At 36.8% G+C, this 26,460-nt stretch overlaps 2 protein-coding genes and 1 pseudogene across 2 annotated transcripts; 2 read left to right on the top strand and 1 right to left on the bottom strand.

Moving 5' to 3' along the window:
- The first annotated feature begins 1,756 nt into the window (after window positions 1-1,756).
- LOC143630363 (sulfite reductase 1 [ferredoxin], chloroplastic-like) lies at window positions 1,757-5,856 on the top strand. Its single transcript, XM_077099405.1, has 8 exons — window positions 1,757-1,919; window positions 2,290-3,072; window positions 3,154-3,450; window positions 3,539-3,736; window positions 3,812-3,946; window positions 4,193-4,309; window positions 4,388-4,546; window positions 5,393-5,856. The coding sequence occupies exons 1-8, from the start codon at window positions 1,767-1,769 to the stop codon at window positions 5,597-5,599; spliced, it is 2,049 nt and encodes a 682-aa protein (XP_076955520.1). The 5' UTR covers window positions 1,757-1,766; the 3' UTR covers window positions 5,600-5,856.
- A 1,972-nt stretch (window positions 5,857-7,828) lies between these two features.
- Window positions 7,829-11,169, bottom strand: LOC143630362 (general transcription and DNA repair factor IIH subunit TFB2-like). The gene is made up of 12 exons (XM_077099404.1): window positions 11,154-11,169; window positions 10,518-11,063; window positions 10,334-10,437; window positions 10,220-10,265; window positions 10,091-10,150; window positions 9,585-9,653; window positions 9,435-9,518; window positions 9,194-9,363; window positions 9,021-9,111; window positions 8,828-8,908; window positions 8,366-8,440; window positions 7,829-8,090 (listed from the first exon to the last, which is right to left on the bottom strand). Exons 2-12 carry the CDS (start codon window positions 10,977-10,979, stop codon window positions 7,956-7,958), a joined length of 1,377 nt encoding a protein of 458 aa, XP_076955519.1. The 5' UTR covers window positions 10,980-11,063; window positions 11,154-11,169; the 3' UTR covers window positions 7,829-7,955.
- Window positions 11,170-15,784: 4,615 nt separating this feature from the next.
- LOC143630349 (pentatricopeptide repeat-containing protein At3g26540 pseudogene) lies at window positions 15,785-25,740 on the top strand (annotated as a pseudogene).
- The last annotated feature ends 720 nt before the right edge of the window (window positions 25,741-26,460 follow it).

The raw sequence follows: 26,460 nt of genomic DNA on the forward strand, positions 1-26,460 counted from the left end.
ACTGATCACTATGTCCAAAACTACCAAAACCTCGTGAAGAATCTATACAAGTGAAACTCAACGCTCCCGACTTGCGAAGAGGTTAAACACCTACCCGCATCATAACCAAAGATCAGGCAGAAAAGTCGGGAATTTCTGCAAGTGACATTAGGAAAACTGCGGGAAGAATCCCCACGGAAAACCTTAAAAAACAAAAACCCCTCTTTAAAACCCCTTGCTTAAAGTCCAAAAGTTCACCTCACTTATTAACAATTCATGAGAAGAATAATGGACTGGGGGGACTTGAAGAGGTAGGTCCCCGCAAAGCCCAGTTGGACCCGCAAGACACACCTTGAAGAGGTACGTCTGCGCAAAGACCAGCTGGCTCCGCAGGACCCACCATGCTCAGAGATGAAGACCTTACACGCAGTAAGCCAGCTGTTCCCGCAGGAAAGCCTCCCTTGGTACAGTACCCTACCTGTTCCCGCAGCTGTGGGTACAAGCCAAGAAGGAAGGCTACCCGCACTAACAGTAAGGCTACACGCATAAGGCACTAACTCATACTTCAGCAATGTCACCTGAGGAAAGAATGAGCAAGGCGGGAATATTCCCGCCCAAAAGAGCCAGTCCGTACGCTTCTGGAAGATCTTTTGTACTATACCTGCCAAGGTATGGACAAAATAGACAAGATCTGACAAAAGCAGCCCATGAACCAATCACAGGGTGACAGCTCACCGACAATAGTACGAGGAGGAGCACGCTCCAGTACAAAATATCACTATCAGCCGCTGCCTACCCACCAACTCCAATCGTGGCACGTACGTAGCCCGTAGTTGGTGGAAAAGGAATATTATATACAGCTGGCCGTACCTGCTTGGAAACCTACCTTCGGCTATAAATACTCCAACACCTTGGAACGTTATCATCATCTTATCTTCTCTAGCTATTTCTCTCAATATACACTTATATTCAGAGCAATCTAGTCTGATTCTCACGCCGGAGGGTGGTCACAAGGAGGAACCCCCCCTTCTCAGTGACGAGCTCACGGTGTCTGTTTTGCAGGTCGAGAAGAACAACCATCTTTGCCGGACCTAACCCTCGTGAGAAACATCTACTTAACCCTAAGATTATCCTTAATCTGCCGGGGACATTTAGTGTTTCTTCAGATTCACAACTTCATTTTGGTTATCATTGTCGTTTGAACCTTCATATGTTCGATGTGATATGTATAGATCTGGGAAAACAATATCCTCCTTTGTTATTTGAGTCTTTTTGTTTTTGTATTGTCAGAGTGGCTTAACTTATTGTTTCAAATTATAATCTAAAACATATTCAAACTCATTTCACGCTAAATGATTATTATCGGGTGATAAACATTCATAGTGTTTCTATAAGAAGTTAAGAATAAAAGAAGCTTAGAGTAGCTCCAAGTTACAAGCAGCGGCGATGTTTGAGCAAAGTCATAGGATGAGGGGGTTCAGTTAATAGATAATAATAATATTTGAGGAGGGCTCGGCGAGTGGAGTGGAATGAAAGGTAGCGCGTGGAGGCAGCAAAATAAATAAAAGAGAAAGAAAGTGTGGACGTGTGATGGGCACGTGACACAAACACAAACACAAACACAAACACAAACACAGAGTGAGAGAAAGAGGAGCAGCACTAACAAATATCAGCTCCTCCTCCGCCTCCCTTTCTTTCTTTCTTTCTTTCTTTGTTTCTCTACTCAATAAATAATATTCATATTCATTCTCTCACTTTCATTTCACAAACCATTCAATCGGATTCCGATGTCGGCGTCATCGATGATCAATCCTCAATTGAAAACATTCACCGGATTAAACAACAGCTGCTGCTGCTACTCATCCACTTATTCCATTTTGCTCCACAAACGCCCAAAATCCTTCGCTTCATCTTCTTCCTCCATCACAGCTGTTTCCACGGTACTAGTATTTCTTTCTTTTGCTGCTTTCATTCATTTCAATTTTTATTTAGGGTTTCTATCATGTTGTAATATGGACTTTTCTATCATGCTAAAATTACCTTACCTTACCTTCTGCGTGTTACGGATTGGAGATATTAGATCCCATCAATCCTAAGTCTCACTTTACAATTTAGGCATCCTCTCAGCAGTCTTACTTTAAACAAATTAAATAATCAACTATACTGCTTTTCACTCTTTTATTTTTATTTTTTCCCATTTTTGAGTATATCGTATTGAAGCCTCAGCAGCATTTCAAACATCATCATCTTCATCATCATGTGAACCTATACTGATGATATCTCTTCTCTCTTTTGCTTTTGCTTTTGCAGCCAGTGAAGAAGGAAGCTTCTGTTGAGACTAAACGAAGTAATGTTGAGATTTTCAAAGAACAAAGCAACTACATACGCTACCCTCTGAATGAAGAGCTGTTAACCGATGCACCTAATATCAATGAGGCTGCTACACAACTCATCAAGTTCCATGGAAGTTACCAGCAATACGACAGGGATGAAAGAGGCGCGAGATCATACTCCTTTATGCTTCGTACAAAGAACCCCTGCGGAAAAGTTTCCAACCAACTCTACCTTGCAATGGATGATCTTGCCGATCAGTTTGGAATTGGAACCCTTCGTTTGACCACCCGACAGACGTTTCAGCTTCACGGAGTTCTCAAAAAGGACCTCAAAACAGTTATGAGCACCATCATCAAAAACATGGGATCAACACTTGGTGCATGTGGTGATCTCAACAGAAACGTTCTTGCTCCTGCTGCCCCCTTTGTCAGGAAAGATTACCTTTTTGCACAAGAAACAGCTGACAACATTGCGGCACTATTAACTCCACAATCTGGATTTTATTATGACATGTGGGTTGATGGGGAGCAGTTCATGACTTCAGAACCGCCTGAAGTTGTCAAAGCCCGCAATGATAATTCACATGGGACGAATTTTCCCGACTCTGCTGAACCAATTTATGGAACTCAGTTCTTGCCAAGAAAGTTCAAGATAGCAGTTACTGTTCCTACTGATAACTCGGTTGATCTTTTCACAAACGACATTGGTGTGGTGGTTGTTTCCGATGAAAATGGAGAACCACAGGGTTTCAATATATACGTATGTCACTTCTAATAAGCATTTTACTTGTTTAATATTGTCGGTTTGTTGTATATTTGAGTATTTATTTATGTTTTGCAGGTTGGTGGTGGGATGGGAAGGACACATAGGATGGAAACCACTTTTCCTCGTTTGGCAGAGCCGATAGGTTATGTGCCTAAAGAGGATATTTTGTATGCAGTGAAGGCTATTGTTGTCACACAACGAGAAAATGGTAGACGAGATGATCGCAGGTACAGCAGAATGAAGTATTTGATAGATTCATGGGGGATTGAAAAGTTTAGGTCGGTTGTTGAGCAGTATTATGGAAAGACGTTTGAACCTGCCCGGGAGCTGCCCGAGTGGGAGTTTAAAAGCCATCTGGGTTGGCATGAACAAGTAAGTTTCATTACATTATTTTCACATAATTCCGTTCATTCTTTTAAGTTATGAGTTGATTGCTTAAACAAAGCTTATTTGTAATCAGGGTGATGGCCGTTTGTTTTGTGGGCTCCATGTTGACAGTGGTCGGGTTAAGGGAATAACAAAGAAGACGCTACGAGAAATAATCGAGAAGTATAACTTGAATGTACGCATCACCGCAAACCAAAACATTGTTCTTTGTGATATCCGCCCTTCGTGGAAGCGCCCCATCACTGTAGCTCTAGCACAAGGCGGTCTCTTGGTAATCACATATTTGTCATGCATATCTGTGGTACCTATTTATGCTTGTATTTATATATATTGTTTATTTTTGTAGCCTCCTACTTATGTGGACCCCCTTAACATAACTGCAATGGCATGCCCTGCTCTGCCCCTCTGCCCTCTTGCCATAACCGAAGCCGAGCGAGGAATTCCCGACCTTCTTAAGCGTGTTCGAGCTGTATTTGAGAAGGTATTTTCTTTGAGAAATGGATTTAACATCTTGAGTTAACCATATGTCTGTGTGTGTGTGTGTGCATATATATATATGCATGTATGTAATTGGTTGTTCCACATGTAAACTTGTGATTACATATGTGCAATCACAAAATTACATATAATAGATGACAAATCTATCCTCAAATAATATTAAATATATAAATAAGTATAATGATTGGTTAGGTGTTCTTAAAGTTTTTAAATTGTTTTGTAATATCAGGTTGGTCTCCCATATAATGAATCCATAGTAGTTAGAGTCACGGGTTGCCCTAATGGTTGTGCTCGACCCTACATGGCTGAACTTGGATTAGTTGGTGATGGTCCCAATAGCTATCAGGTATTTATTGTATTAATTTCTAGAAGTCAGAAAGTTATATCTTCAAACAGAAATTAATTTTGTCTTTTTTCTTTTTAGATCTGGCTCGGGGGAACACCGGCTCAAACTTCATTAGCCAGAACTTTCATGAACAGGGTTAAAATCCAGGACCTTGAGAAGGTTTTTGAACCTCTATTTTACACGTGGAGAGTGAAAAGGAAATCTAAAGAATCATTTGGCGACTTCACAAATCGCGTGGTTAGAATTACTTTTTAGTTTTCGTATAAATAATATTAAAATAGATGGGGCAAACTGTTTTTTTTGGCGGGTTGACCTGAAACAGTTTTTATCCAATGCTTTCAAAAATGATCACTTTATAAAATTTGATCACTAATATATCTTTCAAAATTTTTGAATAACGTGACTTAGGAGGTTTAATGCATTCAAATTTTAAAGTACGCTTTAAGCGACTTTCGGCCCATTTCCATTTACCTAACAGGTCAAAATGTAGATTCATTTGTTAGGGATCGGTTTGGGCTCAAATCGAACCAGAAATGAAGATTTGGTTTTTGAAAACTTTTGATTTCAGTGTTTTTCGGTTTTACCATTTGGGCTTGAAACTTTTGCAGTTTTGCTCGAAAAAAGCTGGCTAAAAATAATGAATTTGGACTTGTACGTCTGCTAATTAATGTAACAATACCACTCGGTTTTTGAGTTTTCGAAAACCGTTGGGTTTTTATTTTCAATTTTAAGTTTTGGTTTGGTTTTTCGGTTTTACCATTTGGAGTTGAAACTTTTGGGTGTATATATTATTGTTAATTAATGATTAATTGATAATTATATATATATTGGGCCTAAAATTTTGGGTTACACTATTTAATATATTTTTGTAAATTCAATAAAATTCAAAACTTATAAATGAAATCCATGCATGCAGATCAGTTTCTATGAAAACGTAAAACCAAACTGTCGGTTTTTGTTTGGGTTCATTTAATATGGTTTTTTCCAGCTTCATGCACAAACGCGTCTAATTTGCTACCTATATTAAAAATCTTTATTGGTCATTAAGCTTATACTTTATAATCATATTGTATGTATATATAGGGATTTGAAAAACTTGAAGAAATAGTTGGAAAGTGGGAGGGGGTACCAAAATCATCATCACGGTACTATTTGAAGCTTTTTACCGACAAAGAAACATATGATGCCGTAGATGCACTTGCAAGGATTGAGAATAAGACTGCTCATCAAAAGGCAATCGAGGTCATCCGTGATTTTGCAGCTTCACAACAAAATGGCAAAAGCCAGTAAGATTATTAAGTCGTAAGTGGAATAATAAGAAGAGATGTTTCGTGTTTCAATTCAGTCGTTGATTCAAACCTGTTAGAATGATGTTTTTTTTTCTTTTTTTTTTTTTGAGAGCTGTAGTTGTTATTTGGTTTTTGAGTATGACCTAAATGACTACAGGATTTTGGGTCTTAAGGGATTTGGTTTTGAATTTATTTATGGTTTCTGGTGGTGTATGCCAATAAGTTTCCAGATGTCAAAAAGTGTGTTTCGGTATTGATAAGTCTATTATTAAATTAAATCTAAAACTAGATTCAATACACTATTGGTCTTGAGGTTGTGGAAAGAAAAAAACGAGCAAAACTGAAACCCATGACATTCAAGACTCACTCGGGGTGTGAGATTAATTTTAGAAATATCAAAACGTTTTGCCTTTATTAAGTTGTTAGAAACTTAAACTTGAAATAACAAGATAATAAAACTATTAGAAGTATAGTTGCCTATTTAACGTTTTAAGTCGGCTGTTGAGGTGAATTTAAGATAGGCTTTTGATCAAAAAGGTATGGGACATGGTTTTATGATCTGCTACGGGACATGAATTACTAGTACCTTATCCTTGAAAAAGAGGCTGATGCAGTTTAAAACCCCACAGCACAGGTAGGAATTATTATTAAGTTACAAAAGAGGAGACTATGGTATTCATTTAAAAACTTTTAAATGAAAACCTTGTTGTATTGGTGAAAATTTCAAGAAAGTTTTAAAATCTTGTCAATGATCGATTAGGAGAAGAAGCCAAAAGAAGGAAATACTCTCAAATTATCGATATCTTGTATTACCCTTGACCGTCTTAAAGTACAGAAGGCTAACAACTAAGTGACTAAACAAATGTACAAGTACCCCCTATACTATACAACAATTAAATTTGATCCCCTACACTATTTATATCGTAATAAGCTTCCACCTTGACTTAGTGTATATAATAAGTACGTACGGTTTATAATAAGAAACCAGATGTAATTAGATAGAAGTGTTATTGTTCTATAACCTTGAGTCATTGTTCTTGGTCACCGATATCAACTTTAACTCTCCTGAAGAGAAACTAGTGTTCATTATTCAAATTGCACTAGAAAAACCTGAAATTTGATTTCGTACCTAATTCAAATTTAAATAACGGTTTATTCAATCTGGCAAACCAAGTCAAATTCAAATTTGAATATCTCAAACCCAAATAAAGATTTGTATATTTATCTTTATGATACATAGGCTTTTGAAGTATTGGACACTTGGGCTTGTCATAGTGGTTGACTCCGTCTCCAGGGATATCCGAATCAACTCGAGATACAACGTAAGTAGTCCGAATCAACTCTTGCATTGAATAGATAGGTATATAGAAAGAAGGGTTTGTTGGGAGAAAGGAAGGAGGAAAAGAGATTGATATGTCAACGATAAGCCCGAACCGAACAGTAGTCCGGACACGACATCCGTCAACTCCATTAGGCTCTTGGAATCTTGAGGATCTTCATACATCAGGTTAACCTTTGGGAGTTTTTTCTAGCAATTGATAAAGTTCCATGCTTGCACATCATCATGTTTATGACAATTGCACCACCACCATAGTAATAGAATTCTAGCACACCCAAGTCTAACATCAACCTATGTTATGTTGCAAATTTTGGGTGTTGATATTTAGGATCATGTGATGAATAGGAGGAATCATATATCCATCTTTAATGCAACCTCAAACTGGTGTGACGGATTAGGGAAAAATAAGGTGTTTATGGAGAGGTACAGAAAACGAAGATTGAACAATTTTATTGAAGAGAACCGCATAACCACATGTACATGTTGCTGCTGGCTAGATGTAGTGAGAGAGAAAGGGAAGTAGTTACTTGTTACATAACCGTCTTATGCGTCATAGCTACAGCAAAAAGTACATGTGTTTACGAGGTTCTAACAATTCTCTACTTAAATTAGCTTTGAATTGAATGACCCTCTCTCTCTTAACAAAAAGTAGGTTGACCCGAAAATGCATCTACTACTCTATAGAAAAATTTATTTAGTATACTGAACATAAGTGATCTTATGGATAAGATTTTGATAAAATGAGGTAGTGTTGGTGTATTACTTTATATAAAAGTACAGATACATAAATAATAAGGATAAATGTTGCTTCCAAGTTCAAACCAAACTGGAATCTCAATTGACTTTGGTATAGATGTTCAATTGATAAACACACACACCATCAACCTAATATGGATCTGAAACAGTTACTGGTTATTGAATTTAAATCCTTATATGATATAGTTGGGAACAAATTAAAAAAAATTAAACAATATATAACAGTGAATTACTGGACAAAAAAAACACCAAGAGTTGACTATTACTTTTGATGGCTGAGGAAATCTTTCATGTGTCCATAGATCTCGGTTTTCACTACAAGTCGCATCTTTTTTGAGTCTTCCCAAAGCAAACTGCTGAATTCTCTTGCAAAATCGCATGCTGCTTCAAACACATCCTACATTGGGAATTATAAAAATCAAACATTTAGCGGTTTGTGATATACCCCTTAAAACCAAAGAATTATAATATCAAATACATTCATTTTCAAATTTATAGCATTTATACCCTCCCGTTAAAACTAGCATTAGGATCAGAGCTTGAAGTGTACAAAGAAACATAAGGGTATAATGGTTATAACAAAAATGTATTTTCTTTTAAGTTTTGAAATGAGTCATTTACCCTTAATTTTTTTGGTTAAGTAAATATGATATTATACGAGTCGTTTCTTACCCTTGATGGAAAATCATCAAAGAAGTGAGCAGGTGTCATCTCGACCCTATTAAGTTCTGATTCCCACAGCCTAATCTGTAATAACCAATTTAGCACACGTCAATCAATAGCATTTGAAGAAATTGGATTAACCAGGGGACTTTTCATATAGTTGTATTGTTTATGTTTCAAGATTTCCTACTTAACCAACCAATGGTCAACATTATAGATTAGAGATGATATGGTTTTGGTTCACTTGACTCTTGTATTTTCTTACTGATCAAGGGTATTTTGGACCTTTAGATAATGGTGGTTACTGGTTAGGCATTATAGTACTAAAACTGACAAAAACTCATAATGTCACGAGCGGTGAATAAAGGGTAAAACACTGTAAAAGAGAGAGTTTTCCCAAAAAAGGAAACGTAACAGTTTCCATTGGAGAACATCTTATAGTAACTTTCAAAATAGATTAGACAAGAAAACCTGATCGGTGACATTTTCTGGTACAGATGGCACTTTTTCAGCAACACGAGGATGGGCATTCTGCTGAAGAAATGAAACAATCTGCAATGCATTTCCACAAACAACAAAGAAAGATTACTCACTCCTAACCACGAAACATGTATATGTATATATGTGTGTGTATTTGTATATGTATTTGGAAAGGAAGGGTTACCTGATCTGCTGTAATACCATTTTGGAAGGCTTTGTAGAGGTTCTCTTTTGTAATGGATCCAACAATAAGATTAGGAAGTTGATATTCTACCCTGCAAAACAAACAAACAAACAAATGCTCAATGATAGCTTGAGAACCAATCAAATGCATAAAGAAATATGTCTAGTACCTACCTTGCAAAGAGTCTTAAGATTTCACAATGCAGCTTAGAGGTAGAGTATGCATATAACCGGAAGTTGGTTTCCACAACAACATATCCCTGCTTCCTTGATGATGCATCCGACAGGCTAATAGAAAGATTGGTAGCCAGTTTAGTAGGAATAAACCAACTGTCTTTCCTCCCCTGCCAACAGAAACATACAATAATGAGAACTAATTATACTATTTCTTCCAGCTATAGCATTATTCACCTACCTGCTGGAGTTTGATGAGGCCCAAATCTGCAAGATCTTTAACTGTTGTTCTTTGTATATCATCCAAAGTGTTAACATTATATGCCTATGCACAAATTTGAAGTAAATATGGGACGATCATCACATAGAAGTCATGTTTTACATATGATACCTCGCCAGTAACATGAAAGCTAAGTTCCAGCAAAAATGATATAAGATCTGCTGAATCCACACCTCTATCCTGTTTTATACAAGTGATCTGTTAGGATCTCGGCTATAGCAAAACACACACAATCTAACTGCAGAAAATAAACGAACACTGGACATTTACATGGTTCGGCCTTAAGTTGACCTACATCCATGAGCTACAACCAGGAATTTATTGTTATTGCTTTATGCTCTCTACTCTCATGATTAGAGATTACAAGTACAAGATGTAAATATATAGAGACTAACTAACGTTACAAAACTCGGTCAACGTGAAAACATATGAAAGCCCTAACAAGGAGATATACAGGGCCGGTTCAATGCATCCCATGTGTTAATTCTTTATTAACTCAAAACAAGTCTACAACTATCAAGCCCAAACTACCACAAACCCAGCATGATCAACACGAGATTGAATGGCAAAATCATTGAAAACACCTAACTTATTTTAGAAATTGGATGAATGACTACCTCAGAATTACTGATATACTCCCTGATGATATACCAGAGTTGTGCATTGGTATCCATTAGCTGTAACAGAAACACACTAATCAAATTTAATAAAATGGACCAAAGTATATAGCATTAAATTAATCATACCAGAAACTGGAAACCACTTTCAGTAAGCCTGGGACCTTCTTTGTCTCTGTTGATCTTAATACGTCAGAAACAATAATGTTAACGATCATATCAATATGAATAAAAAAACAATACCTTTGACTTAAAAGCCCTCGTTGGAAGACTTTCATCATAGAAGGGCTGATGCTTTTTGTTGTAACATCAGCTTCCGCAGAGTTGATGAGATGCAGCAAGAAACACTAGATATAATATTAATAATTAGTTAGCTAGTTAACTAAAGAAAAAGGTTATTACATACAATGTTAATTAATAATTATACCTCCCATTGTTGAGCAGCATACAAGTCTAGGTCCTCCAAAGTCGGGAGCCTTACTGTTATATTTGAAGCCATGGGTTCTCTAGGCAAGACACCACCATGAATGATATGGTCGCGGAGGTTCATTTGAAACATGCGGTTTAACAAGTAAGTGGTCTCCTTTTTCCTATTATCTGTGAACTCAGTAAAGAGTCTCAACTGAATGAGTCTGTCGACGGCAACCCGATGCTTTGAAGTAGAAGGGGCATGATCAGCAGCAGGAAGAAGCCATTCTTGCAACAAAGCGGCAGTCACAGGAACATCTATATACAACATCTGGAGAACATATTTCTTTGCCAATGGGGGCAGAGATCTTAAAATGGCTTCACAGATGAAGGGATTGTCGTAAAGCCTGTCGAGTTTTATGGCGGGTAATGAGGCAACCATGTCCATGAAATTCTTCGCTATAATCCTCACTTGCGGCATCTTGATTGCTAATGTGATTTTATTTTATTAAAGGCAGGCAAACAACACGTACGTGTTAAGAGAAATCTATTAGAGCAGTGAACCCTAAAAATCAATCAATGAGTAAATTTATAACAACAAGAAGAAGACGACGACGAGAGTGAAAAGGAATGAATTAATTTAATAATTAAAAACCTGATTAATTGGCTGTGTGTGTGTGGAGGCAGCAGCGTCCGGTCCGGGAAGACAAAGACAGGAGGAGGGTTGGGTTACAACACTTTTAACCTTCAATGGTCAACTCAAAGTTTACATAAATTTTTTTAAAAAAATTATTATTATCATTATTTTATGAGTTTATTTATAAGATAAGTTTCTCTGTATGTGTTAAGCTACGTGGTTTTAACTAATTGGTGTTCATGGTTCGGTTTGAAATCGCTCAAACCGGTCATCGGTTTGGTTTCACGGTTGGTTTTTTTATTAACTTTCGGTTGGTTGGTTTTAAAAAATTAAAACCACAACGAACGGTTTGGTATACGGTTTATATCGAAAACCAACCGTGTAAAACCGTACCGGACTGTATGATTTGGTTATATTTGTTGTTTAAGTATTATATAATATGTATATACAATAACTAGTTTTAAAACCCGTGTATTACACATGATAAATAAATGATTAAAAAATAGAAAATTATTTCCTTCATAGATTTAAGAGTTGATGAAAGTCTGAGAGTTTTGAATTATATTATGCATCAAACCTAGCACTCAAAAAATAAACATAAAATGGAAGTCATATAGTCAAAGCTTAGAAATAAAAATGCAAAGAGTTAGTTGGATGTTGCAGAACATACTCGACTTTCTAAAGACACTGTTTGAGATATTCAACTTCTAAAAGATAATTCCAGATTAGATGCCTAACAACACTATAATTAATTATAGGAAGAAAAAAAAACTAACCCAGCAGTTAATATTTGTATCTAAAACTTTTTATACAAAACCTCTCGCAACCAAATCACCTGATAGCAATTTGTAACTAAAACGACCAGTTTGCAATGTGTGTTTTGACCCGTATGCCCTTTTAACTACAACAAACATTATGATGCAGCATGAGTAAAAAATTTTAAATATTCGCAAAGCGTCCCTGTGATCAATTCGCATTTGAACCCAATGTATTAAGTTTGATTTTTTAAAACATTTATCCGTAGCTGAATTATAAGACAAAATCGACAAATTCTATTGGAGAAAAAAGGGCCGTTTCAGTCAGTCTTGTATATGAAATCGGTAATACTGCTTTGGCTGAGCCATGATATGCTATATGACTTAAAAAATCATTCCTTGTAAAAAAAAGTAAGGTTCTATATAATCATAATTATTATCTGTTCCCAATTGCCTAATCATTTGATCCATTTTGCCTAATTCTACAGTTTCATATGAAAATCAATCACACGAAACAAAACCAATCGACGAAAAAACCTCAATACAATCTTACCAGTAGATGATGCAACCAACAGACCAGATCGAATTGGAATTGGAATTGGAATTGGAATTGGAATTGGATTGATGCGGCTGGCTAAAGAGGAAACGACTATACAGCCCTAGTTGGAATTATATGACCCATTGATATAGATAGCTATAGTTATTCATGGATACAAGGTTATTATTATTATTATTATTATTATTATTATTATTAGGGGGTTGGCTTCTTACGCTTTACTAATAAAACTAGGTTATGGCATGGTCTAAAAATAAATATTAAAATAATAATTACATATTATATTTGAATTCTTACTTAACATTGCATGCATGTACCATAATAATTACATATTATATTTGAATTCTTACTTAACATTGCATGCATGTACCATATCCTACAAAAGTTTCATCATTCATTTAAACTATTAGTAGTAAGATTGTTGAATAAATTTGTATATAAGCTAAGTACACTATGAGACAATAACATTTAGTTATATTATAATAACATAAACTATTGTAAACAAAAAAAAACTATCATCGATATGCGAATAAAATCAAAGACGTTTTATACTGGTTTGAAGAAAGATCCAACGTCCACATTAAATAACTTGATAACCAACTGGAAAGACGATATAAAACACATCATGATGAAGAACCTGAATAAGAATTTGTGTTTTTTTAAGTTTTACACGTATAAACAAAGAGATTAAAATGATAGTGGTAAATATTATTTATAAGAATTATTATAAACATTCACATCAATTTTTTAAATCTACCAAAAAGTTAAGAGTTTTATAATAAGATATAAAAAATCTATATGCATTATACCGTTTAAAGTGAGTTCCTCCTCGACCCCGTAAACCGACCAAACATCATGAAAGATCCAAATCAAACTCCACTGAAATTGTTTTGATGGCTTTTGTAGCCAAGATTTAATTTGGTTTATGTTCGTCTAGTTGGGGTTTCAAAGCTTAGAACACTCAAAAACCAAAGTCGCAAACAAAATTGAATTAATAAATTTACAAAGCTTAGAACACTCAAAAACCAAAGTCGCAAACAAAATTGAATTAATAAATTTACAAAGCTTAGAACACTCAAAAACCAAAGTCGCAAACAAAATTGAATTAATGAATTGCCCTTAAAAACCCCACATTTTATTGATGGCCAAACTTTACATAAATAGACTGCAAATAAACATGAACATAGAGAAATCTACCAACCAAACCATTACTCTGCTTCAATGTGTTTCTAGTACATTGTGAAGGCATATTTTTGTTCTTTTATACATTGCATTACATTATGATGATGGTTGAATTCCTCATGGCTTTATGATGATGCCATCCTGGTTGATTAATCCAAGACCAAAAAAAAACATGCTACAAAAAAGAGTGAACGAAAGAGAATATTTTTAAGTTTTTTTGAATCATTCACTTATGAATATGTTAAGTAAATTGTTCCGGTTTCATGCACACATGTTATAATCGACATTCTAATGGGTGTGCATAAAACCGGAACAGACCTTTAACCAAAATAAACGAACCCAACCCAAAATTAAAACGACCAACTATTGCATGTTTAGAAACAATGGTAGTTAAAGATCTTTCATCTTGGTTGGTTGATCCATTACCAAAATCGAGCTCATTAGTAAACTGGCTGAAATTGCCACTTTTACTCAAAACATGCTGACAATCTTGAAAGGACTCTTAAATCTATCCTTGATTATGTTTTCCTACTTACCAAAGTTTTAAACATGCTTAAAGGTCATCCAAATTTAAACATGCCTAAAGGTAATCCAGTTTTTAACTTTGAACCAAATGTGAAAGTTAATAAAAAAGGGCATAATTGTCATTTTAGTATATTCTACTTCCTATTTGTAAGACCAAAGAGTTATAACTTGCGATATCAAATTACGAACCCCGTTATATATTAATGGTCAGGTTAATAATTAAAGCCGACGTGGTTTCCGGATCTGATACGAGAGCTTCGACACGCGTTTAACTTCAACTAGAAAGCTTCTAGATTATATGTTATGTTTTACTATATAGAGAGGCTTTATGTGTTTACTTTGTGTGTGTGTTTGTATGGTGTTTTCACCCACCCAAGGGGAGCTCACCTTGGGTGAGGTCGGTTCTTCATTTATATCTTATCGTTATATTATTTATGTTCGGTTGTTTGAATTCACCGCACTCGTCTCGACACGTTTATCGAGAGCAAATCGCTCGATGGTCATTTCGGGACCTACACTATTAGATGTTAATGATTTTCTTTACTTCAGTTCGATATGATTAGCTTGTTTCTAGTACAATGTGAAGACATATTTTTGTTCTTTTACCCGTGGATGCAAAATATAATTTATTTGGCAACATTAGGATATAATTTCTAATATAAACATGTCAAATCAATAGGAGTTTTATTACCTCATCCACTGCATTAGACCCATAATTTATTTTTCAAAATGCAAAAGACACCCACTAATCCCGATCCATTCCTACCAAAGAAACGATAAGCTACTTATATTAATCTTCAAGTGGTTAACTCAAAGTAGTTTACATAAATTTATAAATTTAAAGTAAAATAGTTTTTATGAGTTTATTTATAAGATAATAATTTAAGGTTTATCTTGTATTAAGCTAAAAGGTTTTAACTACTATGCTCTAGAGGTGAAAAAAAAACTCGAACCCGTAACCGAACCTGAAAAAAAAACCCCGGAACCGGTTTTTTTATACCCGTACCCCAACCCTACCCATAGGGTACGAATAGGATATGCCTTTCAGTACCAAAACACGTACCCGGAACCGGACTCGATTTGTACCCGGTAACACCGGAAAACCGGAACCTGTTCTATACCCGAAACTGAGTTTTTTCAATACCCGAAAATAGGGTATTCAAATACCCGACCCGAACCCGATTCATAGGGTATGGTTTTTAGAAACAATATCAGGACTTGAACCCGACCCGGTTATTGCCAAACCCATCTTAAACTCAACAACATCTGTCTCCAACTTATTCGATTCCCCATTTCCTTTCCACATCTCCTTATTCCAACTCTGTGCTGCCAAACACTTAATCACCTTCAACCCTGATAGGGTTAGAAAACGTATGGAAGAAGAAAACTAAGAGATAGAAATATTTGATTCAAATTCTGGATATCCTCCGGTAGGTTACAATTCAATCATTATATAAAAATAAAGTTACAAATATAATCCTTAAACAAATAGAAAACAACCCATATTACCCCCCATAGAATGCAAAGTACTTAAAACCCAAAAAAACTAAAACGACACGTAACAAACCCAACCCCACCCGTCTTCCTCCTCAACCGGGTCGTCGAGTCTTACGGCAGATACGCCTCTTTGGATGACGCACGCGACCTGTTTGATAGCTTTGTTTTTGGAAATGGTTAGGCGGAATGTGGTTATGCCATTAATCTTTACGCTGTCGAATACCCTTTGTGCTTGTACAAGGATTTCCGCATTTAATGAGTGGATGCAAGTTCACGGTTTAGCCGTTAAAATTAATCTTGTGGACCCTTTGGTGGTTCCGGGGCCTCTGATTGATACGTATGCAAAATATGGCGATTTACAAAGTGCGTGTAGTGTGTTTAATCAACCGAATGCGAAAGACTTGATCAACTGGACTTCAATTGTTACCGCATATGCAACAAGTGGAAGAACCAAAGAGGCACGAGAACTGTTCGACGAAATTCCTGAAAGAAACATTGTGTCATATAACGCTATGCTGGCGGGTTACACGAATAATAAAATATACATAGACGGTTTGGAAATTATCCAACATGTTTTTAAAGCAAATATCTGCATTGATCATGTTACAGTCGGGCTGGCTTTGACCACATGTGTTGGTCTATTAGATGTTAATTTGGGAAAACAAGTTCATGGTTATGTATACAATTATCGTTTTAACGATAATTTAGCTGTCGGTAATGGTCTTCTTAACATGTATGGAAAATGTGGAGACTTGAGAAGTTGTAGAGCATGATTTTATCAAATGAGTCACGAAAGAAACGTTGTTTCTTGGAATTCGATATTAACGAGTCACACTTGTCACAAAAGAAGTGAAGAAGTAATGATGGCTATTAGAAAAATGCTAGAAGAGACCCCGCCACATAAGCACACACTTGCGACTATATTAGCCGCGTGTGCAAATATCTTTGCACTTGTGTAAGTAAACAAATTCACGCGTTTTTGGTTATAAATGGTTATGAAATAGATATTGTAATGAAAGGAGAATTGGTTGATTGTTATGCCAAATGCCAGCGTATCGAGTACGTGCTCACTGTTTTAAAAGAAACTACTTTGTGTGATGTGGTTCTTTATAACTCTATGATATTGGGATGTTGTCATAACTTAAAGGGTGATGTGGCGCTTAGTCTTTTTGAGACGTTGAAAAGTAAAGGGTTGAAACTGGAGTATACCACATTTCAAGGGTCTTGTTGGCTTGTGTCTCTGAGGGTTGGGTTGAATTGGGTCGGGAGTATTTTGATGAAATGATTAAAGATTATGTAACATCCCAAAATTTCAAAAGATAATAGTAAATCTATTATCTATTTACGGTAGGAAAGTTTACTTGGATTAGTAGATAACTAATTAAAGAGATATGGGTAATGGAATTGGATAAGAAAGGAAGGAAAATAGACAATGGGCTCAAGCCCATGACCCATCGTATATAAACCATAATCACCCATTAATTCATTCATTTTCACATATTTCATACACCACCCAAAACACACACTTAAGCTCTCTCTCATATTTCTCTCTTTCTCTAACCGAAACCAAGAAGGAAAACTGAGCATCGACCCGAGGTAATGATAGTATGATACTGTATGGATCCAAACCCGCTAGATTTAGTCGCGAAACGACGAGCCGACACCCTTAAACCGTTAAAGTCACGAGATCCGGGTGGAATCAGGTATAAAAACCAATCAAAATATGAGCTTATGGGTCACCCTAGCTCAGATCTGGATCGAACGGGACGAAAAACGGTGGAAAATAACTAAGATCTTGCTTTCCCGGCGAGATCCCGGTTTTCTGGCAATGACGGCACCGGAAAGGCGGCACCAGAAAAGGTGGATACGAGGTAGGTGTAACACCTTTGGCAAACACAACATCGTCCCACTCTTAGGCAAATCCCATGTCGGTCGTGGACAAGAGAGAACCTTGGTTCATAAGTAATGTCCTGCCTCTTAACATCACCAACGCGTTTTGGGCTTAGTTGGCTGTGGAGCACATGAAAAATCCACGGTTAAGCGCGCTTAGGTGGAAGTAGTATTAGGATGGGTGACCACCTGGGAAGTCTCTACCCGGGCAACCAAAAACAAAGCCGTGAGTTCCCGGATAGGCAACCCATCGGGGGCAAAGCGGACAATATTGGTGGTACGAGAGGCTGGGATGTTACAGGTGGTATCAGATCCACTCTTGTGCCGTTCGGGATGATGGGACACGCCTCATTGAGGACGATGAGTCCAAAGGGGGGTTATTTGTAACACCTTTGGCAAACATAACATCGTCCCACTCTTAGGCAAATCCCACATCGGCTCTAGACAAGAGAGATCTTTGGTTCATAATTAATGTCCTGCATCTTAACATCACCAACGCGTTTTGGGCTTAGTTGGCTGTGGAGCACATAAAAACTCCACGGTTAAGCGCGCTTAGGTGGAAGTAGTACTGGATGGGTGACCAATTGGGAAGTCTCTACCTGGGCAACAAAAAACAAAGCCGTGAGTTCCCGGATGGGCAACCCATCGGGGGCAAAGCGGACAATATTGGTGGTACGAGAGGCCGGGATGTTACAGTAGGGAATGTTAGAGAATGTTTCAGACATTCACTGACCTAACCCTAATTCATTAGTGGGGAAATGACGAACTAGCAGTAGTTCATTAAGGGGGAAAATGACAAACTAGCAGTAATTCGTTAATGAAGAATAACGAACTAGCTTCATTCGTTAAGCAATTCGTTATGTGAATTCGTTAAGGAAAGAATGACGAACTAACCTCAGTTCGTTATGACCATTCGTTGTGAATGCTAGTTCGTTATAGAGTTCAATTCGTTATATAGACCAGTTCGTTATAAAGGCCAATTCGTTAAGAAATAACGAAGGAGCCTCCTTCGTTAACAAACTGGATAACTAAGTAGACCTTGAAAGAATGATAGAAAAGTCCCTGGACTTAGAATAAATGGTTTAATTACATAATAGCCCTTGGACTTTGTTAATTAACGAAAAATACCTTTAAAGGTTAATGAGTAATGATTAACTAACCAGGTAAATATTCAATGAAGTAAAACCGGCTTAGACGCTTTATATTAATTAAGCAAACAACTAGGCATGGCTCGAGCGGTATTTAATATTGTATTCATTAAACAGTTAGTCACGCACAACTAAAGAAAGAGATAACCACTAACGGTGAACGTAACAGAAATCAGGTGAGTTTCTAGCCCCATTTCCCTGTTATGTTTTCGGGGCTATGTGCTGATGTGTGTTGCGTAGCTTGTATAAAATATGATAGATTGGATTTATAGTTTTTGCACAAGATCGTGTTTTAAATTATAAAGTGATTTCTACAAAGACTAAACACACACAAAATAGGCAAGTGTACCTATCGTATATGTAGAATAGTATTTGTAAGAACCAAGTATCGATCCGTGGACACAAATGTTTCTAATAATAAATCATTGTTTTACTTTAATCGGAGGTTTTAATCATTTTGGGGTTAATTTTTGAACTTTTTATAAAATATAAATGTTTATATATATATATATATATATATATAGGTGACCAAGACGAGAGATTCTAAACGAGTTGTTCAATTATGTGAAGGTTACCATCTAAGATCAAGAATCCACTCCATTTTAGCATTGATAATTAATATTCAAACATGTGGTAAACTTGTTGTAGCAATGTATGATAGATAGCTTCTTAAGTCTTAAGTGTGCATCTTTGGCACTAAGGAGGTAACATGCGCATTTTAAAGTCCACCATTTCCTAATGTCATGTCACCTCAATGATGTCAATTTAAGTTGGCAAATAGTTTCGTAAAGTAGAAAGATTAGGATTGACTTCGATTTCTCAAATACCAATTCTAACAACTTCGGGTGGTTGTAGTTTAGTCACATAACCTCCCCCTGGTTGATTTATGTAGGTTATAATTACACATTCCATTAACATATGATTTCTTTGACTAGCATGATATCCTAAGCAAAGCCATTTTCGGATTACCAAGACTTAGAGAAATACATCATAACTTATATATCATCATTTTTAAGTACAATATAAGGATCTGTGTTTCGATAATGTATCAAAGTATTTCTATCTTTCAAGAACATTAATCGATCATGAACGATTGCCAATAGAATTGACAACCACCAACTTTGAATTAGTGATTTAAGATGGTGAAACATTTCTCATCAAAAGATAATTGTAATATAACCATGTACTTTACTAGACTACACCACATGTTTTGTATAATTATCAAGTAAAACAAAGCTTCTTCATAGATTTTAGATGGTAAAAGGAGTTTAGCTCATAATGAGCATGGTGATTAACATTAGGATGGATGATGATAACAAACACATGATTAAACTTGGAACAATCTAACCAAATGTAGATGAATCTTCCTTCTTAATGATGATGATGATGGTTGATGGTGATGACCTCCAAGCCTTCAAACTCTTCACTAGATCTTCTATGTGAGTGTTAGTGTGTGTTTTTATAAGAGAAAACAGGATAGAATTCTTTTCATGGCACACCAAATGAATGCAACATGAGCCACTATTTATAGGCAATCTGGAGAGAGAGGCACGGCCCCATGTCCACGTAGGCACGCCCCCGTGCTATTTAGTGACATGTGTTGAATTCATTTTGTCTTTTCTTGTAGACTTCCATGGCCTCGTGGTTGAGAGGCACGACCCCGTGCTTTTGTTCCCAGTTTTTGTCTTTTCTTGTAGATTTTTGTCTTTTTTTGGTGTTCAGAAGCATGGGGTCGTGTTTATTGAGGCATGGGGGCGTGTTTCTTTGTTTTTCTTCTGTTTTCTTCGTCTTTTCACTTGTTTCTTCGTTTGGGGCTTGGTTTCACCTGAAATTACATTTTATTATGATAAGTAGCCTTTATGCTATGTTATTTGATAGAAATTGCAGTTTTTAGAGATTATTTGATGTCGAAAAGATGTATAATTTTGTGTACATCATGTGCATACTCGATGTGAAGTGTGAATACACTTACCTTAAGTGGTAAGTGTATGCTATAGACGATACACGAGTTATTTATGAATGCTTGTCGGTGCGTGAACGATCTTCGGATATTGCACGTATCACCAAGGATAATGATTGTCAAGTGGTTATTAGTGTGTATGAATTCTATGATGTGACTTGCTTTTTATGTAAATGATGAACTGATAGGAAGTGTGTTGTAGACAAGTAGAATAAAGTGTGATAGAAATGGAGAGGAGTCTAGTAAGGGTGCTAGTGGCATGACGATAGTACGTGGTAGGGTAAGCCTATACGTGCCTTTGTTATTAAACTGACATAAAGTGAGTTTGTGGTAGGGCAATCCTATACGTGCCTTCGTTATAAAAGTGGCATAACGAGAAAACGTGGGAGGACAAGCCTCTACCTGCCTTCGTTAATAAGTGGCATAACGTGAGTGCGTGGGAGGGCAAGCCTCCATGTGCTTTCGTAAACAAGTGGCTAAGTCGTTAGGGGGAAGTTAAGTGATTAAGCGGTAAGGTGAGAATATTAAACAGAGGACTACGTGTTTTTGGACACGTATATAATTGCATGCAGTGGTTGTATGTATGGCTGTTCAAAACCGGATATCCGAAAGTTCAGATATCCGAAACCGGATATCCGAATCTTTCGGATAGTGAAAATCACTATCCGAATCCGAATCCGAAACTTCGGATATCCGAAATTTCGGATATCCGAACATCGGATATCCGAATATCCGAAAAAAAAATAAAAAAAATAAATTTGTGAGGGCGGGACTAACGGAGACGGACGATGGTGGTGCTGGTGCTGCCGTGAGGGTGGGACAGATGATGGTGGTGCTGCGACGGTGGTGCCGCGTTGAGAGTGGGAAGGACGATGGTGGTGTTGTGACGGTGGTGCCGTGCTGGAGCTGCCGTGAGGGACGGACGATGTTGATGCAACGGTGGTGCGACAGTGGTGTGGGTGCTGCGGCTGCGGTGTGAAGTGAAAGAGAAGAAGAGGCGTTCGTACTGTGTTACGTATTTGTGTTATTTGTTTGTGTTAGGACTTAGGTGTGTGTTACAAAGTCAAAAGGGAGAGTTTGTAATAATAATATATATAATATAAAATAAAATAACATTAGAATACCGGATAATTCGGATGTCCGAAAAATATGAAAACTTCTATCCGAATCCGAATCCGAATTTTCGGATATCCGGGATTCGGATAGTTCGGATTCAGATAGTCGGATAATTCGGATACGGATTCGGATTCGGATAGTTTTGAACACCCCTAGTTGTATGGTAAGTTGCTTGATTAACTAGAACTCACTCAGCGTAGCTGACTTTTAGTATGCACGGAGATGAACAGGCTAAAGGGCTAGCATGAGGATGACACATGGCATGGATTGAACGGCTGACATATGAAGATGGAAGAAATGATGTTTTAAATATGATGTTTTATGTTATGGTTTCAAATAAAAGATTAAATGTTTTGTAGCGAATGATTTAAGACGTTTCCATGAAAATTTTAACTAACTCTGATTTGTAGAACTGTGTTTATGAGTAAATCCGACATGAAATGTAGGGCACTGGGATCGGGGCATTGCAAGTTGGTATCAGAGCAAAGTTCGAGAGATTTAAGCATCCTACGTGCTTAGACTCGAACAGAGAATGAGATTTAAGTAAGAAAAAAAAGAAGATGTCAGTTCAAGATAACCATGTGTCACTCAAGCAAGCTCAGTAACGGTAAAGTATATGGTTAAATAATGTGTAAAGATGTTATCTTAATTGCTAAAGGAAGGATATGTGTATGTTAGGGATATGATTAATTGATTTTTTGATTGATTAACTGTTTAAAAATAGAAACTAGCACAAGTGAAATCATAAAGGGAAATATGTAGAACCTGAGGAGTAATGCAAATATTAATTACGCTTGGCCACTGTCATTAACTACTTACCTTACGAATCATGTGCTAAATAATTCCTAGATTAATAACGTTTGTGTTCCCTTATAGAATACGTATGGCTGGAGCAAGAAGGGTTGCCGGTCAAGGAGGTCACACGGGACGTCAATGTAGGCCACGCATTACCCGGGAACCTTCTGTAGAACCAGTTACTAACACAAGAGAGGAGAGAGGAGAGAAGTGAAACTCTGCGAGGACCAAGAAATGATGAAGGGTATCAATTGGATACTATTATCCAAGCCGCCATTGCTCAAGCTGTAGCTGGTACAGTGAAGAAATTACGTCTTGGAATGTCTGCTGAAAACCATGCAAGGACCATTGAGAAGGCATGGGAAGACGGTAAGAAAGGTGATGATAATAAGGGAGGAGTGAAAGGAACCAAACGGTCTGATGATGTCATGGAGTATGTGGGAAAGAAGACACCAAAGATTGCGGACAAGGAAACATGCAAAGTGTGCAGGAAAATGCACCTGGGAGAATGCAGGACTAGGTCGAACAGGTGTTATCGGTGCGGAAAGAGTGGACATTACTCTCGAGAATGCCCTGATCGCCCAAAATGCTTCAAATGAGGTAAAACAAATAGCATGGCAAGGGAGTGCAAGGAACGGAGGCGGGAGGCGTGAAAGGGATAGGAGCATAGGCCAAAGGAAACTGCAAAAGGGAGCGCTCGATGAAAGAATAATTACTTACGTAATAGTTTTATTTCGTTTTAAGTGTGATTGCCTAAGAACTTGTTTTGTGTTAAGATTTAGAACTTATGCTTATTTATGACATGTAATATATTGATTTTGGTTATGAATGATTATTTACGTTATGATAAAATGTCGTTTTAGACAATAGTGTTAAATAAGTACGAACCGAAGCTCCTTGGAAGGACGAGACGAGACTTGGTACATCGAGGGCCTCATGGACAAGCTACCTTAATAGCTAAAACACATGAAGACCACTCGATGACTGCAGAGTCAAGAGTAAGAAGGACAACCCAGAAGCAAAGGCGATTCCATAAAGTGTGAATATAAGAAGTGTTCCTTTTACAAGGAATAAGCTAGGTTTCGGGGACAAAACCTCTTTTAGGAGGGAAGACTTGTAACATCCCAAAATTTCTAAAAATAATAGTAAATCTATTATTTATTTATGGTATGAAAGTTACTTGGATTAGTAGATAACTAATTAAAGAGATATGGGTAATGGACTTGGATAAGAAAGTAAGGAAGATAAACCATGGGCTCAAGCCTATGAACCATAGTATATAAACCATAATCACCCATTAATCCATTCATTTTCACATATTCCATACACCACCCAAAACACACACTTAAGCTCTCTCTCATATTTCTCTCTTTCTATAACCGAAACCAAGAAGGAAAACCGAGCATCGAGCCGAGGTAATGATAGTATGATATTGTATGGATCCAAACCCACTAGATTTAGTCGCGAAACGACGAGCCGACACCCTTAAACCGTTAAAGTCACGAGATCCGGGTGGAATCGGGTATAAACCAATCAAAAGATGAGCTTAGGGGTCACCCTAGCTTAGATCTGGATCGAACGGGACGAGAAACGGTGAAAAACGGTGGAAAATAACTGAGATCTCGCTTTTCTGGAGAGATCCCGGTTTTCAGGCGATGACGGCGCCGGAAAAGGTGGATACCAGGTAGGGAATGTCAGAGAATCTTTCTGACATTCTCTGACCTAACCTTAATTCGTTAGCGGGGAAATGACGAACTAGCAGTAATTTATTAATGAAGAATAACGAACTAGCTTCATTCGTTAAGCAATTCTTTATGTCAATTCGTTAAGGAAAGAATAACGAACTAACCTCAGTTCGTTATGACCATTCGTTGTGAATGCCAGTTCGTTATAGAGTTCAATTCGTTATATAGACCAGTTCGTTATAAAGGCCAATTCGTTAAGAAATAACGAAGGAGCCTCTTTCGTTAACGAACTGGATAACGAAGTAGACCTTGAAAGAATGATAGAAAGGTCCATGGACTTAGAATAAATGGTTTAATTACATAATAGCCCTTGGACTTTGTTAATTAACGAAAGATACATTTAAAGGTTAATGAGTAACGATTAACTAACCGGGTAAATATTCAATGAAGTAAAACCGGCTTAGACGATTTATATTAATTAAGCAAACAATTAGGCATGACTCGAGCGGTATTTAATATTGTGTTCATTAAACAGTTACTCGCGCACAACTAAAGAAAGGGATAACCACTAACGGTGAACGTAACAGAAATCAGGTGAGTTTCTTGCCCCATTTCCCTGTTATGTTTCGGGGATGTATGCATACTCGATGTGAAGTGTGAGTACACTTACCTTAAGTGGTAAGTGTATGCTATAGACGATACACAAGTTATTTATGAATGCTTGTCGGTGCGTGAACGATCTTCGGATATTGCACGTATCACCAAGGAGAGTGATTGTCATGTGGTTATTAGTGTGTATGAATTCTATGATGTGAATTGCTTTTTATGTAAATGATGAACCGATAGGAAGTGTGTTGTAGACAAGTAGAATAAAGTGTGATAGAAGTGGAGAGGAGTCTAGTAAGGGTGCTAGTGGCATGACGATAGTACGTGGTAGGGTAAGCCTATACGTGCCTTTGTTATTAAAGTGGCATAACATGAGTTCGTGGTAGGGCAAGCCTTTGTTATTAAAGTGGCATAACGTGAGTTCATGGCATGGATTGAACGGCTGACATATGAAGATGGAAGAAATGATGTTTTAAATATGATGCTTTATGTTATGGTTTCAAAGAAAAGATTAAATGTTTTGTAACGAATGATTTAAGTTAACGTTTTCGCGAAAGTTTTAACTAACTATGATTTGTAGAACTGTGTTTATGAGTAACTCCGACATGAAATGTAGGGCACCGGGACCGGGGCCTTGCAGATTATTTGATATACCGCGTTTGGAGCATTATGAGTTGATGATTGAATTATATGCTAGATATGGGTATGTTGGTGAACTTGAGAATTTTGTTAAGAATATGCCTTTTGACCCGACTGCGTCGATGCTGATTAGAGTTTTTGATGTGTGTCGTCAATATAGAAATAAGAGGCTTGGGAATTGGGCGGCTAATTGGCTTAACGAGTTGAGTCCAACAGTCCCATTTATATTTGAACTCATTGATCATAGATAGCACTCTTATATATTCTTTGACCTCAGGTTTGTTCCTCCTCTGGTGTCTTTGATCTCTAGGCCTATAAATGAACTGGGCATTTAGTGAATTGTTCGGCAGGAAGTTCGCTTATATAATAAATGAACGGACATGAACAAATTTTTGTGTTCATTTAGTTAAATGAATGAACATGATCACGTCTAGTTCATTCATTTATGTTCGTAAACGTTCATTTACGTTAATTCAAGATTTATTTTCGCTCATTACAGCTTAGTATAGTTTTTGTAACTTTTTAGACTAAACATATTTGTGAACCGTTTGTTTATCCTCTAAACGAACGAACACGAACAAGAAAACCCTGTTTGTTTACTTGTTCGTGTTCAATCGTTTGTTATGTTAAAGATAAACAAACGAATACGAACAAGTCCTGCTTGTGTTCGTTTGGTTTGATTACAAGCCTATTGATCTCTAAAATCTGTTGGTTGTTTTGCTTAAAGCATTCTTGTATCTGTGTAATTGAAACTCCTAATGCAATACCACTTAAACCAAAGAATACCTCCTTAACCTTTTTCATCGATTTTCTTTTCATTAATTTAATGTTTTAATTATGTTGAAGTTTCTTGGATATAACATTTAATGTTTGTTTATTTATGATAACTAGAAAGATCATTGTACTATATGAGTCGGGATTACATTTTATGAAGATATGTGTTATTGTAATCAAATTTTCTTTTCTTTCGA

The sequence above is a fragment of the Bidens hawaiensis genome, unplaced genomic scaffold, assembly GCF_021521415.1.
Source record: "Bidens hawaiensis isolate Kalapana, Puna unplaced genomic scaffold, B.hawaiensis_p1.1 tig00005649_1, whole genome shotgun sequence".
NCBI lineage: Eukaryota > Viridiplantae > Streptophyta > Magnoliopsida > Asterales > Asteraceae > Bidens > Bidens hawaiensis.